Source organism: Orbicella franksi, chromosome 5, assembly GCF_964199315.1.
Source record: "Orbicella franksi chromosome 5, jaOrbFran1.1, whole genome shotgun sequence".
NCBI lineage: Eukaryota > Metazoa > Cnidaria > Anthozoa > Scleractinia > Merulinidae > Orbicella > Orbicella franksi.
In genome coordinates, this window is record NC_138149.1 from 8,859,901 (window position 1) to 8,875,772 (window position 15,872).

Here is a 15,872-nt window from a genome sequence, read left to right on the forward strand (position 1 = left end):
TTAGTACTGAAAGGAGACCGCATCGTGATACCTCCCACTCTCAGACCTGAAATCTTGAACATCATACACCAAGGCCATCTAGGGCAGGAGAAATGCCTTTTGCGAGCACGTACATCTATCTTCTGGCATGGAATTACAAAGGAAATCATCAACTAAGTTAACCAGTGCGGTCCCTGCCAGAAATACCAGAGAAAAGCAGAAAAAGAGCCAATACTACAGCCAGAACCGCCACACCGAGCATGGGAAAGACTAAGTTCTGACTTGTTCGAATTCAAAGGCCAGCAATACCTCCTACTAACAGATCAATATAGCAGATTCCCCGTCATCAGGAGGCTAACAAGCACCACGTCATCTGCAGTTATCAACCACCTTAAGAGCATCTTTGCTGAACACGGCATCCCTACGCAGCTGATGACCGACAATGGGCCGCAATACAGCTCAGCAGAATTCAAGCACTTTATGAACGTCTATGGAGTAGAGCACGTTACCAGCTCGCCAATGTACCCCCAATCGAACGGGTTTGCTGAGCGAATGGTCCAGACTGTGGAGAACATCCTCCAAAAGTGCGATGAAAACAAAGAAGACCCGTACCTTGCTCTTCTGTCGTACCGAGCCACTCCTTTGGACCACCGGCTGAAGTCCCCGGCAGAACTGCTCACCAACAGAAAATTTAAAACCAGACTACCCTTGTGCCAAAGGGCCCTCCTCAACAGTACTGACCATGAGGCCGTGAAAGCCAAGTTTATAATCCGTCAAGAGAAACAAGCCCATTATTACAACCAGAATTCTGGACCACCCAAAAAACCACTTGAAACTGACCAACCTATCCGCATGTACGATCACCACTCACAGACCTGGGAGCCCGGTGTTATTATAAGGCCAGCCAAACAGCCAAGGTCTTATATCATCAGATCGAGCAGTACAGGTGCCACTTATCGAAGAACACGGTCCCAACTGAGACCAGATACAGCTGCAGTAAGTGACCCACAACGCCAACGGACGGAAACCCCAGTGTACCAAGGTCAGCAGGCAACCAGCCCCGCCCCAGTTAGCCACACGCAGACATCACAAAAGGACAGTATGGCAGCTACACCGGAATCTGACGATACAGCCCCACCGAAAAACGCTCTGGGAAAGACCTCAGGCACGGCTGGGGGATATGTGACCAGATCTGGGAGAACTGTGACACCCACACAAAGGCTAGACTTATAACAATAAGGACATAAAAAAAAAAAAAAAAATAGGACTATTAGAATAAGTGCATTGAGGAATGTCCCTTTTGACCAGTATTGTAATGTTCTAGGGGTAGAATACGTTCCATTTCCTTGTTGTTGTTGTTGTTAAATTTAAAGGAAGGGAGATGTCACATTACGTCATGCCACGTGCTCCCATCGGGCCTCGGGAGCTCGAGGCGGAACTGGAGATATCCGCCATATTGTTCGCTCGTGTTGTCATGTTTTCAGCCGTTGCGTTATTAAATAAAGAACTTACAAGACAATATTGTGACAGTATGTTGCATGAAAACTGTGATCTGGTGGCCCTGGATGCAATTTGAGTTTTTCTGTAATTTTGAAAAGTCAGGCCCCACCGTTTGTTATTAATATTGTATCAAAAGGATAACACCATTCTTATCATTCTATTGATTCCATTTCATCATTACTTAAGGTGGCTCTGCAGTTATTCTGGGCACACTCACCCATGTCAAAGTTTGCAACACAAATTTTGGGGCTTTGAAGTGTTGGCTAAGAAATTTTGGGAAATATTTTGACTTTCACTCGGTGATAGAGTGGTTTTCAGTTGAGTGTCAAAAGTAATTCGATAAAATTTTACTTGGTTTTGGTTTTGGTTTTACTACAGTTTGAGATTAGCTGAGAAGTCTAATTGGTAAGTAATTGGTTTTGGTTTTGGTTTTACAACACTCAACTGAAAACCGCTCTAATGTTACTTAATTCCATTTACTGGGGATAACATTTTTATTCTTACTGGTGTTTTACTGGACCCCATTTTCTGGACAACAACACTACCAGTAAAAAAATTTTGTTGGCATACTTTTATTCAATTTCTGGAACCACCTTATTTTGACTTAATACAAACCATGCCAAAGTTTTGGGGAAATCATTTGAGCAGAAGTATTAAGGTCAAAGACATGTAAACTCAACTCTAACATTCACTGAAAGTTTCTATATAATTGACTGTCATTTCCAAAACAAGCCATGAACCCAAATTTTGTGAGAAGCTTGCCCCAAAGCTTGCTAAATCAAAGTGGCTAATCGATTAGTGATCGTGCGAACCAAAAAGCATTAATCCCTAGTTCTCAAAACACTATAAAATGCTTGATAACCTCCTTGAATTTTCAAAGATGCATTTCGCAACAGCATTTGGAAATAACTTTTGTGTCAAAGTCTTTCCACACAAATTGCTCGGTACTGCAATATTTTGGCTACAAGTTTACTGTTGTGACTCAAAAAGAAATGGGGCACTGTTGTCAGGATTGTAAGCTACTCCCCAACTGATCTCTGGTGAGGCAGAGAAGGAGTTTTGTTGTTCTATGATTACAAAATACAAAATGGGTACTACAGGTACAGGCTGAGCCATCTTTTTGCAGTTCCTTAATATATAGTTAAAAAGACAATAATTTATTATTAATCTAGATAACAGCAGACATAACGATTTTAAGGAAAACGACCAATTTTTTAAGTTTACAAGACATGTTTCGACAGAACTTCTGTCATCTTCAGTTGAATGATTACAAAGCAAGTTGAATAATAAGTAGACAAAAATGCTAATTAAGACAAACAGTAACAACAGAACGTGAAAAGGTGTAAATTAAAAGGATAATTTTAGATTTACATGGTGTAATTGCTGATTGAGGCAAGGTAGTTCTTTTTGAATATGGATAGCCTCCTTTATCTTGAGTTGAAAGCTGGTAGTGGCATGATCTAAAATATGAAAGCAGTCTATTGAACACAATGAGTGACAACGTTCAGAATTCTGAAGATGTTTGAAAATGTGAGAGGCCTTATCAACGGCTAAGTGCTCACGTACGCGTGTGGAAAAATGTCGGGAGGTTTCGCCAACATAACAGACATTACAGCCCGCACATGTAAACTTATAAACCACACGTGAACGAAGCCCACGGGGGATAGGGTCTTTCACACCAAAAAGGTATGTGAGCACTTAGCCATTGATAAGGCCTCTCACATTTTCAAACATCTTCAGAATTCTGAACGTTGTTGCTCGTTGTGTTCAATAGACTGCTTTCATATTTTAGATCACGCCACTACCAGCTTTCAACTCAAGATAAACGGCGTCGACAAAACCAGGATTGGACCGGACCGGATCACGGATCAGATCACGGACCGGATCACGGATCGGATCACGGATTGGATCACGGACCGGATCACGGATTGGATCACGGATCGGATCAAGGAAAAAAATTCAAAATTCAAGATTCAAAATTCAAAATTTTGTTGAGCAAATTGCACTAGAGTGACTACTGTGAGCAGAACGTTTTATTTAATTCAGGTGTGATATTCATTTATTCTTTTATAATATCAAGCCAACTGGGAGCTGGTCACAGATGAATTTTTTTCAGATTGTTGGGTTTTGATTGCGATGATCAATCATGTCTTCATATCTTCATCCGCAGTTCAACTACATGATATTTTGTATATTCACTTGCACTCTTCACCATCTATGGGTATATTACAAACTCACAATGTGACCAGCTCCCAGTTGGCATAATAGCTCTGTTGGTAGAGCACTGCACCGGTATCGCAGAGGTCATGGGTTCGAATCCCGTTCAGGCCTGAATTTTTTTTCAGGCTTTAATTTCACAACTGCTCAAGTTGTTTGTATAATTGCGATGATCAATCATGTCTTCATATCTTTCTCCGCAGTTCAGATATTAATGATATTTCGTGTATTCACTTGCATCAAAGGTATACGGTCATAAAACGAGTCAGTATGGTAATAATAGGACGAACGTATGGATAGATCAAACACAAAAACTAAAAACACTAAAAAATTAAACACCTGATGATTTCAAACAATTTCCGTTTTTGAGACAAGTCTATACTTTTACAAGATGTGAGTTTGGAATACGATATTCTGCACTTGAATAAAACGAAACAAACCATTTGTATTTCAAGGAAATATAGCTGTTTTACAAAAAATCATAGGAATAACATTGATAGTGTGAACGATAACGCAACCCGAGAATAAACAACATTTTAGGAGTTACGTCACGATTTTTAGAGTTATTTTAGGGTCGTAAAGAGTTGCCTTTAAATAGAATAAAATCTTAAAATGATCGTGTTCTAGGATAGAAAACACTTAAGAGGCAAGAACAAATCAAAACGGAATGAGGATCGTTAAGGATGGCAAAGATTAACGAGGACTGCAAATGACGAACTTGAAAAACTAGGCTAGTGTTTTCAAGATGTGCAAATCGTGACGTACCTCCTTTAAAGCAAGTCATGTCCTTAAGCTTTCGTACGTAAGCTTTCTAATTAACTGTAACGCCAACTGTAACGCTCACATCTGACACGAAAATGTAGCCGAGAATTAGCCACTGATAACAATTTCAAAAACGAGAATGGGAGGTTCACGCAAGCTTCGAGCCAACTAACGTTCAAATATAACTACATCTGCCTGTTCATTACAATTTAAATTCGTCGTAAATTAGGCGCTTATGTGGCTTTTTAAATGACCTCTTGTCATTCTCTGTAATTAACATGTCATTGCGTCAAATTCGGGATTCTTATTTTCATTGAACATATTTTAGTTTTCCACTTTTATTTTTTATTTATTATTATCTTGTAAATGGTTTGATTTTTTTTTTCTTTAAAACTTTGTTTTTGTTTTTTTTTTTTTTCTGTGATCCGATCCATGATCCGATCCGTCATCCGGTCCGTCATCCGGTTCATGATCCGATCCATGATCCGATCCATGATCCGGTCCATGATCCGATCCGTGATTCGATCTGTGATCCAGTCCGTGATCCGGTCCGTGATCCGATCCATGATTCGATCCGTGATCCGGTCCGTGATCCGATCCGGTCCGATCTGGATTTTGTCGACGCCGCAAGATAAAGGAGGCTATCCATATTTAAAAAGAACTACCTTGCCTCAATCAGCAATTACACCATGTAAATCTAAAATTATCCTTTTAATTTACACCTTTTCATGTTCTGTTGTTACTATTTGTCTTAATTAGCATTTTTGTCTACTTATTATTCAACTTGCTTTGTAATCATTCAACTGAAGATGACAGAAGTTCTGTCGAAACATGTCTTGTAAACTTAAAAAATTGGTCGTTTTCCTTAAAAACAATTATTAATAATAACAATAATATTAAATAAAAATAGCAATAGTAAAGACAACAACAATGATGACAACAAAAATAATAACAATAATATTAATGATAATGATGTGCTTCAGGGCATAAATTATGTTTTCATTCATGACAGTTGGTTCATCGTATTTGACCAGTAAAAGTGCTTCAATGAGTCTATTTGTCAGAAAAGTGGAGTCTCATCAAAATGTGTGGGCACAGTTCATGGATGCTTAAAATCTTGTGAGGGAGGTGCTCTATGACTGATTAATCACCCAATGAATCACTGTTGCAACACCAAAACAAGAAAGCAAGTTTATAAAATAAAGTTGAGCATTTCTGCCAATTGAAATTTTCTCATGACTGCTAATGGGCAACAAAAGTCTACTAGGTAGGCAACTAAAAAGACACATGGGGAACCAACAAAAACAGAACTAGTTACCCAAAGGGCAAATTAGCAAGAAAGTTAGTGTCGAACACTGCATTAATAGCTGTCAAACTCATTCTAAGAGCTTTGTGGCATCCAAAAGTTTTCTTTACTCTGCCTCCTCGACTCCTCAAACTCTCTTTATTCATTTATGTTTGTTGTGCCCCAAACCATCGCAGGAAAGAAAGTGAGTGCTTTGCAGGCTGTATCACAGGCTGCCCAAGCGCGAGATGAGAGGAAATAATTTAAAATGTAAATAAAACGTACGCGAACTTGACTCTTGCCTACAAGCGGTGTTGTGTTACAAAGTTGCAATTTACAAGGGTTTGTATGGGAACTTTATGGGTTTGCTTTAAATACCTAAAATTTAATGTTCTGTGAATAAAACTGACTTACCTTGCTTTCCTGTCGTATTCTTTGTTGTATTCTTTGGCATTACTTGAGTGGCTATATGTACTCGTTAAAACAAAATTGTTAGTTAGAATGCATAAGACCCATGTCAAAAAGGATCCATCGAAGCCATAGTCAAGTTCGCTACCGTGTGAAATAGTTTGCGTGATTCATGATAAAGTACTAGTGCTATTGAAAAAACAAACAGACTGGTCTATAGATATAAGCTGAGTTGTAAACGATTTTTTGACTTCCCTTCAAAGTTGTTTTCTCGTTCCCACAATTGACAAACCAACGCGTGTCCGCTCTACCTCCGCCACCCTAATTGACAGCATTTTTATCAACAATCCTGATCAAGTTGTGGCTAGTGGAAATATCATCTCTGATATAAGTGATCATTTCTCGTAATTCTGTATTCTGAAGTCTATGAGGGATAAAATTAAGATAAGAAAATTTAACGTGCGGGATTTTTCTAGATTCTCTAGGGACAGTTTTAACGCCGATCTGTCTAATGTGAACTGGAATACTCTCTCAGATAAAAAACCGTGTGACGTGGACAATTTATTTTCTTCTTTTTACAACAAGTTTAACAAATTGATAAATAAACATGTACCTATGAAGTCAATTTGTATGTATGCATGTATGTATGTATGTAAACCGGACGACAGTTCCCACAGTCTGTTTCGTCATCCTTTTTGTAGATAGGTGTTAGTCTTGCTATTTTCCAATCAGAGTAGACAGCTCTACATTTAATGCTTTCATGATAGAGGCTGATTAACGATGGGACTATTGCATTTCCCGCAAGTTTTATGAGCTTTGGAGAGATGCTATCGGGGCCTGGGGACTTGTTAGTGCATGAGGAGTTTAGCGAGCCGAACTGAGTATATTGAGCTAGTTTAGTTTCAGCCGCTTCGAAATGTCTGACGACGAAACCTCTTCGCATTCATCTCAATCAAGTCTTTCTATTGACGATGAAAATATGCCTGAAAATGTGATTCGGCCGTACCAGTTCGAACCAGAGTTTTCTTCCAGCGAAGAAGGTGTGGAAGAAGAAGGAGAATCAGAAGAGGAGCATCAACACGACCACGAAAATGCTCGTACCAGAAATTCAGACTGGTAAGAGTTTCTAGATATATTTTCTAACTTAAACAATGCAATTTAACCGATCCATCGTGGCACACCATGAATTAAACAGCGTTTGATGTTTTGGAGATGCTGTGAAGATCAAACGCTCACGCTCTCGAGAATTGTAAACAAACACAATAAAAAAAGAATAAAAATAAAATCGTTCTTGCATGTTTTTGTTAGTTTTATTCATAGCTATTGTGATCTCACAAGCATTTAGAGAGGCAACATCCACTGCTGTGCTATATTTTAGACCTTACTAAACCAGTTTAAAATCACCCTCCTAAAAACTCCTGGAGTAAAGTCGATTGTACCGATACTCTGTAATATTGAATCCCTGTTCCTATCAACAACGCAATATACTCCATTTTTTGTAGAACCGTAACAAGATTATGAAACATAATTTTTAAGCTAACCTACTTTTTTTTAGAAAAGGAACGATTGCCATCGTTACCTCTGAAACGAAAGAAATAACTTTTAATTTAGTTTATTATTAGTAACCTGTATGTTTGGTTTGTTCTAGTGCTGACAAACTGAGCAGTGTTTGAGCTTGCAAGTGGATCTGGTTCTTGTTTAGAAATCAGAGAAAAACGCATGTAAGACTGTTTTCTATCGCAATCAGAACGCAAAAATCTTATAATTTCAGATAAGATTCTGCTATTCTTCTTCAAAAGGATAGGTTTGTAACCCCCTTTTAATCTATAAAGAAAATATTACTGACAGAACCTGTTGCATTCCTAACTAGACCGGACTCTCAGATATTAAATGATAAAGAACCTCCTAAGCTATCCTGAAAAGTTTGGGGTAGGTTCATATGTTTTTACTGTGCAATAAATCCAAGTCAAACAAAGCTTGTTTACTTTAGGTGTACATGTGGAAATTGCCAAATACTGAACAGAAATGAGGAATGTACGTGCTGTTCAGATTTTCCTCAAATGTGCGACAAAAACAGGGAGGCAGTAGAGATGGGCGAGGTTGCTGAAGCCCCAGTTTGTATAACTCAGCATCCAGGTTTCCAAGCTGTTTGTCTCAACAGATGGGTGCTACAGACAGCCTGGTACCAATATAAGCCGCAGTATTCTCAGTCCTATGAAGATCCCCAACATAAACTTAACAGGCACATAGCCTATCATCAACTTGTCAGATGGTGCTGGGGTATTCTTGGCAAAGAAATAAGAGTCCCTTTGCCATCATGTGCAGTATGTTGCATTAGAGCACACTTTCCTCCACCAGGACTTGAAGATGACTTCCAGTTGGAGGGTTTTCGTTTTCCAGATGAATAAGAAAAAGTAGGTTCATATGGTGACAAAAAAATTATGGACCCTTTGTGCTTTGATTGTGTGTTGTAAATTTGATTTTTTTTTTTTTTTTTTTTGGTAAAAACCAATAATATTAACCATTAGGACCCATAAAGTTCCCGTACAAATGCCTGTAAATCGCAACTTTGTAACAGTCAACACCACTCATAGGCGAGAGTCATGTTTGCGTACGTTTTATTTACATTTTAAATTCTTTCCTCTCATCTCGCGCTTGGGCCACCTGTGTAAGTATACATGTAGAATACAGTAGGGGCAATTGTACATATATGGTTTACCAGTTTTGTCATTTAAGTACTGTTGCTTACTTTGCAAATGGCACTTCAAAATTAAAGTTAAGGTTGTTATTTGCTTACACAGAAAGCCCAACTTCCTACAAGCTGTCTTGTTCACAGCTTTTGGGGTTTTAAATAAAAGTCACAACAAAGAATAGAAAAAATATGTGCACTGCGACAAATGCTTAAGTAACTACACATGATATGCAAATATCGTCTGTGTAACATGCAGCAAAAATTGCCCGTATCACTGCCATACATCTATACCTTAACCTATAATATACCACAGAACCTCCCAAACTACTGGTAAGTTGAGAATTTTATTTTATATCAAATGGAATTTTAAAAACAAAATTATTTTGTTTTAGTGGGGATAATGGGTTGTTCACTAGTTTAATGGATACACAAGGATATTAAGCTATGCATTAAAGTGGTACTGTACAATCACTTCTTCCTTAAGATTTTGAAACTCCATCTACTAAACACTCCCTGTGCTAAATTTTAAGCCTTCATAGCAGGGATGAAAAGGAATTAAAAATTAGAAACTCACTAATTTAACCAGGTTCGAAGAAGATGTGTTTTGAAAAATAATAGCCAAAACTATAAGTTGGCTTTCTCTAACACATTTGGTTTGCAATGTTCTTCTTAGTATTGCTGGAGTACTTAATGTACAAGAAAAAACTCATAAGCTAACCAGATATTGAACCATAATATAAGGACATAAGCCCTAAAATTCTGCCATAAGCCCTAAAATTGCCATTACAATTAAGACCCATTTATGTACAGGTAACAAAAAAAATGAATTATTTTGGCAAGACACAACTCTAAAAAAGTTATCAACACATGGCAACTGATACATATAATAGCAAGGGCTGATGTTCACCATCCCTACAACAGTCCCTTCTCTACTAAGACTTTCTTCGGTTTGTGTATGTTTTCCCTCATCCAACCCATGATGATCATCTATTACTGCAAAAACAGAAATTCAAAGCATTATTATTAAACACAAAATCACACAAATGCAATTATATTTCAAGTTAGAGACTGTTTTAAAATAACATACAGCCTTGTAGATTAAAAGCTGTTCCTCAGTAAAGGGAAATTTAAAAGAAAACAAAATTCAATCAGAAACAACTGCAAGAGTATGACTATCTTATCAAGACCTAGGTTTTTAAAGTCTATTTCAACTGACAATGAAACCAAAACAAAACAGACTGAATCTCTAGAAGCAAAGTTTAGCTGGTGAGAACTACATCATATTTACCAAGTGATAAAAGACATCCTTGAGAATAAAACTACAAGTTGTTAAACAAACCGTTTTCCCCTTCTTTAATTGTTTTTACACATTAACAGAACAAAAAACAAAACAAGTATCCAAAAACATGAATAAATTCTCCAGAAGATAACAAGAATGGCAATGTTCCTCACACAAGAGCTGGCACAAAGAGATAATGGCAGTGCCACCTAATGAAGACGTGACAAGGCATTGGCATGTATCCCTATTATGTACTAATCGGACCAGCCGCATAGGAAAGGAAACCTAGGTAAGCACTTCTTGAAGCAGCCTCACATGATGACTATATACACTGTGTGTCTACAAAGCATTGCTTCATAACAAACAGCTTAAAGGAAGCCAGTCAACAGAGGAAAAGAAGAAAGAAGGACAAACAACCCTGACCTTTACTGGTGATTCCTTAGCACTACATTGCGAACCCTTCAAGTGCAAAATTTTCCCGAGCGGGGTACTCCGTTATATGGGCTATATAGGTATGTACGGCCCCAAAGGGTATGGTTTTTCAGCCGTTTTGGTCATAAATAGGGTATAGATTTTAGCTGATTTTGGTCATAAATAGGGTATGGTTTTTGCACTCTAGCCTTCATATGGGTAAGTTTTTAAGAAGAAGCCACTTTTTCATCATTATCGAAAAGAAAAACAACAAAAGCCCTTCACAAATTATGTTTATGGTAACTTAACATTGGTCTGAACTAGGGAACCAATCATAATGCAGGTCTGTAACAGGGTTTTGATTTAAAGGTTGGGTCATAAATAGGGTTTCGAATTTTTGGTCAGGTCATAAATAGGGCAGGGAATATCGCAGATTTTGGTCATAAATAGGGTAAGGGTCTTTGGAAGCGGGCCGCACACCCCCACTCAATTTTTTCGGAAGTACCCCCCCCCCCCCCCGTGAGAATTTTACACTTATGCAATAGCATGCAAAACAAAATCATTACTCGTGGACACAAATTAAGACCTTAAAATCTAACAACTTGAGGAACGCTCTGATTGTATGTCATTTGGATTATTTTAGATTCTTTTGCATAAGTTGTTTAGTATGTTGTTCCTCATGCTCAAAACTTCATGTATGCCTATCAAAGTTCATCAAAAAACTCTACCTTCCAGCCGCCACAAATTGTAATGTGGATTGATAAAATATATGAATAGTACTATTTATAAGAACTGGCAAAATAGGGTAAGACTGTACATCATATCTCTTTTGCAAGCATGGTGATCTATTTTAATTTATTTTTTGAGACTGTGCTTGGTAGGTAACATTCAGGGAAATGTATTGTACATTTGTTTTCATGATTGTGCCCAGGAGATTACTTTAAGCTTACTTTAAAATCGGTAGAAATCATTGCCAATACTGATAGAAGCACAGAAATATCAGACAAAATAAAGGCTCGAAAGTTCAAACTGTTACAAGAATGGTAAAACTGATTTCTTGACGTCCTGAACTAAACTCAAATTTCTTGAACTGTAACCAATTTCAATCCTTGCAATCCTACACTTTATTTCAAAACTACTGTTTTTGCTTTGCTCTATAGCATTTTTAGGCCTACTCTGGGACCTTAAGTCGCCTAAAGTCGCTTTAAGTCGCCTTAAGTTGCCTTAAGTCACCCCAAGTCACCCTAAGTCGCCTAAAGTCGCCTTAAGTTGCTTCCATTACGCAATGTTAAAAAGGTTTCAACACACTCAAATTGCCCCTTTAGAAGGTTATTAGACTTGTAACTGTCATGTTAGGGTAAACTCCACTCTAACCCTATGGAGGAGGAAGCACGATGGTCCAATGGTTGGTGCAATGGACCCCTATTGTGGATCATTGCATTGTGTTCATACTCTCATAGTGCCTCTCCTCACCCAGATGTATAAATGGGTACTGGATATGGAACAGGGGGGGGGGGGGGCAGGGTGCAGCAGAGGTAACCTTGATAGTTGTGCTTTTAATTTTTTTTAACACTCGTTCCCAATGCATTGGAGCCATCTAACCCCCCCCCCCCCCCCTTAAAGGGCCCTAGTCAGCCACACCTTTGTTTTTGTTTACATACAAGAGGTTGGCTTTTATGCTTTATTCAGAGCATGTCAAAGCAAAGAAAATCACTGTGAAGCTACTAAAGATAAAGGGACATACTTTCAGGAAGAAAACTTACAGTAAAGCAACAAGACTTTGCCTCAGCATGCAATATCAATAATTTTGATGGCATTGAAAATAGCAGAGGCTGACTTAGGGTCCTTTAAGAAGCTGAGGACCCAACAATTACTGTTATGTCTCAAGGCCGTGGCTCCCTTATACAAAACAAAAACCTAATATTATTATAGTCTTGCACCTCTCTAGCCCCCATGTTAGCAGGAATAATTTCTACATGTGGACAATACTTAAATAGGAATGACAATCTGATGTATACTCTCTCACAGACGGCTTTTTATTTCTATCAAGTTTTCTTTTTTTTTTCTTGTATTTCATTGTAAAAGAGTCAATAATTAAGATGACACTCTGTGTTGTCATCAGGAAGTATGTTAAATGTGGAAGGATATAACAAATGACTATACTGCAATAACTTCATTTAAGCTTATCAATTTTTGCACGATATTTCTGAATCAAATCTTCCGAAGACCTACAGTGTATAATTAATAAACAACAACAGTGAGAGGTGTTCCAGATCCTCTAGATGAAAAGAAAAAAAAAACAGAAAGATTTCTGGGTTAAGGCTCAATTCTTTCTAGTCACTTTTACACTGAGCAGTAAAAATATGGTCATCCAAAGTCAATTGAACCGAATTGAGTTTACACTTTATATACTTTACTTACCCAGTGTAAAAGAGTGACAAAAGTGGCCCATTTCTCCAGCAAAAATCATTGTTTGCATTTTACTTCCACATTCGACCAACTGTAAACGTTTGAATTTCGTAATTGGACGAACCAACTTGCAGCATAATGTTTATCTATCCTTTTCGTACACATGATGAAACCAGGTATTCACATAATCTTATACACTTTACGTGGACTGCGCTACTGTTACTATCGAAAGCTAAGGTACAGAAAATTCTCTGTGATCAACTCTCAGTAAACATGGCCGCCAGGGGAATGTTTGGAACACGTGACTTAGTTTGGCCCGTGACTAAGTACGCGAGCTCACGCGACCTACTCGCGCTCACGCGAGTATGATTACTCCGACAGGCGTTTACAAAAGACAAGAAAAAAAAAACTAAACACCAAATTAATACTCTCCGAAATATTTGAAGACAGTAATTTATTGTCGGGTGATTTGAAATCACCCGAACACTTAGCAAGAGAACTCGAGTTTTCGTGGCACAGATATCTTGTCTCTTTGAAGCATGGAAACCAGTTAGCGGCGCAAGGGTTACTGGGAGAATCAAAATGGCGGAGATGAGTGTGTCTGATATCGATGTATCAATTTCTAGTATTTCGTTGTGAAAATGTCGTTCTGGGCATTTGTAATTTCTCAGGTGGAAACTAGTGAAAGTTTGGAAGGTGTATTTCCTGGTAGTCTGATCAACAAAACCTTCTAAAAAGAATCGATTCACTGTATAAACTGCCAGGGTCATCAAAGTTTTCTGGAACCTGACAAGTAGTTGGTGAAATTTGACAGGACGTGTTCTTACGAAGGAACTTAGCATGCGCTATTCATTATGGTATTGGAATATTTTGTCTGACTGAGACAGGAGAGCATCAAATCGATTGGGTCCCTGAAAAGGACTGAAATTGACAGTGGAGATGCCAAAAATGGCAGATAAGTGTACCAAGATAACCATTTTTATAATTCGGGAAGCATTGTAAAAGAAATGCATGTAAAGGAGCTAAATTAATTTAAATTTCCCTGTTGTTTGAATAATTGATGGAAAATATACAAACACTTCAAATTAAATCAAGATATCTTAAATTTGAATTTTTTGTGACTGTGAATATATTTTTATTAGTTTTGTTTGATTTTTTTATTGTGATATCTTCACTAATATTCATGCTACCTTGCTGGTGTCTATTGTTATTATTATTCTTATAGTAGAAACTGTTCAGTGTTATCATAATCCTTTCTTTAATAGTATTTTTTTTAATGGTTTGAAATCTGGCCCGGGTTGTTCGAAAGCCGGTTAGCGCTAACCCAGGTAATATATTTTTTTTGAATAGAAATATCTTTCACTGCTTATGGTTGTGTAGTTTTAAAATGAATCAAACTCAAAACTGAAAGGCAAACAACATAAACAGAAAACTGGACCGAAAAGTTACAAAAAATGAAAGTAATCAAAATTTCCTCCAATGCTGGGTTAGTTTAATCAGGCTTTGAACAACCCAGCCCTGGATATTTGAGACTGTGGTGACTTAATTATGTACCAGTATTGGTACAATATTGGTTTATTGCAAGAGATATATGGAGAGACTGTTGCTAAGTTTGAATTTATAGCACTCGAGTGAAATAAAGTCTCCCCAGGTCACCTTAAGTCGCCTTAAATCGCCTTAAGTCGCCTTAAGTCGCCTAAAATCACCTTAAATCGCCTGTAGTCGCAATGTTTTTTCTGCCAATTTTGCTTAAGTCGCCTAAAGTCACCTTAAATCGCCCAAAGTCACCTTAACTTACAGCAACTTAAGGTCCCAGAGTAGGCCTATTTTTTATCCAACTAAGCTGTATATTTGGTGGCATTTGGCGATATAAGGTGGTAATAAGCTGAGTGAAAATTTGCTCTGTCGGCATGACAGCATTTCTCTATGCCCGTGACGGAGGCAGATCTTAATTGTAAAATGCAAAACACAACAGTGTGGACTATACAAACTTGTGCCAGCTTAGTTCGTGCTGCTTGAAAGCAACACGATCAACAATACTTAGATTGCTGATGAACATGTCGAAATGGCTTCGTAAACTTGAGCCATTAATTACTCACTCCATTACTGCAAACAACATAATACAATACACTACACTTCACAAAGCTTCCTACCAACAATATTAAGCTTCAAAGGCAGCTGTAAATGTGTTTCGGAACATGCAGGAAGATCCGGTTTCGAGCTGTCACCTGACAAACACCGTCCCGTCCCCTAGTAAAAATAATTCCAGAGGACACAGTCACAACGCATTTTCATTGGAAGAAACAACAACACATACAATTGGTCAAAAGGTGTTAGACGAGTTTGTTAGACATGTTTGCCACGCAGGACGAAAGTGCAACGCCATCAGTCCTAGATTCTAGGACTTCCGGCCTTCATGTATGCAGTCGTCATGTCTCTACATACTGTATGATATTGTCAATGGCGGCCGTTGAGCCAGGATTCGAGGAATCTTTGTGTCAAGCCTTAAGTGGTAGAGAGAAAGTTTCCCTCCATGTTGAACAGAGAGACGATAAGGAACATTGTTGTTTTGAAGAAAGACACTAATTTTTGACCCACTTCATTTTAAGACTGAAAGAGTAGCTGAGACCGCCTTACGCACATCGTGATTTTGAGCAACTTTGGCTCGATCTCCCGGAACTTGGGGGATATTTTCCAGTCTCGGGGAGAGACATTGAGCGAGGTTGAAATTGAAGATATCAAGTAATCGAAGTATTCAATAATTCATGACCTCCCGGAGGCGTTTGTTGGAAAATTAAGGAAGTTACTGGATTGTGAAGATGTGAGATGCAATACGGGAGCTGTCGCAACTGATGGAGCATGTCTCCTTGTAGAATGGCAAGTGTTTAAAATCTGTCTTGAGTTATTCCCATGTACTACAGTATGATATT

General features: G+C 38.1%; 2 protein-coding genes across 2 annotated transcripts in view; both read left to right on the forward strand.

Annotated features, from left to right (window-relative positions):
* LOC145487716 (uncharacterized) overlaps nt 1-1,212 on the forward strand; it is a 1,863-nt gene extending 651 nt beyond the window's left edge. The window contains exon 2 of the mRNA XM_081466538.1: nt 278-1,212. Coding sequence (XP_081322664.1) covers nt 278-1,212 — 935 coding nt within the window. The remainder of the gene's footprint in view (nt 1-277) is intronic.
* Nucleotides 1,213-7,067: 5,855 nt separating this feature from the next.
* LOC145487717 (uncharacterized) lies at nt 7,068-8,559 on the forward strand. The gene is made up of 2 exons (XM_081466539.1): nt 7,068-7,267; nt 8,142-8,559. The coding sequence occupies exons 1-2, from the start codon at nt 7,068-7,070 to the stop codon at nt 8,557-8,559; spliced, it is 618 nt and encodes a 205-aa protein (XP_081322665.1).
* The last annotated feature ends 7,313 nt before the right edge of the window (nt 8,560-15,872 follow it).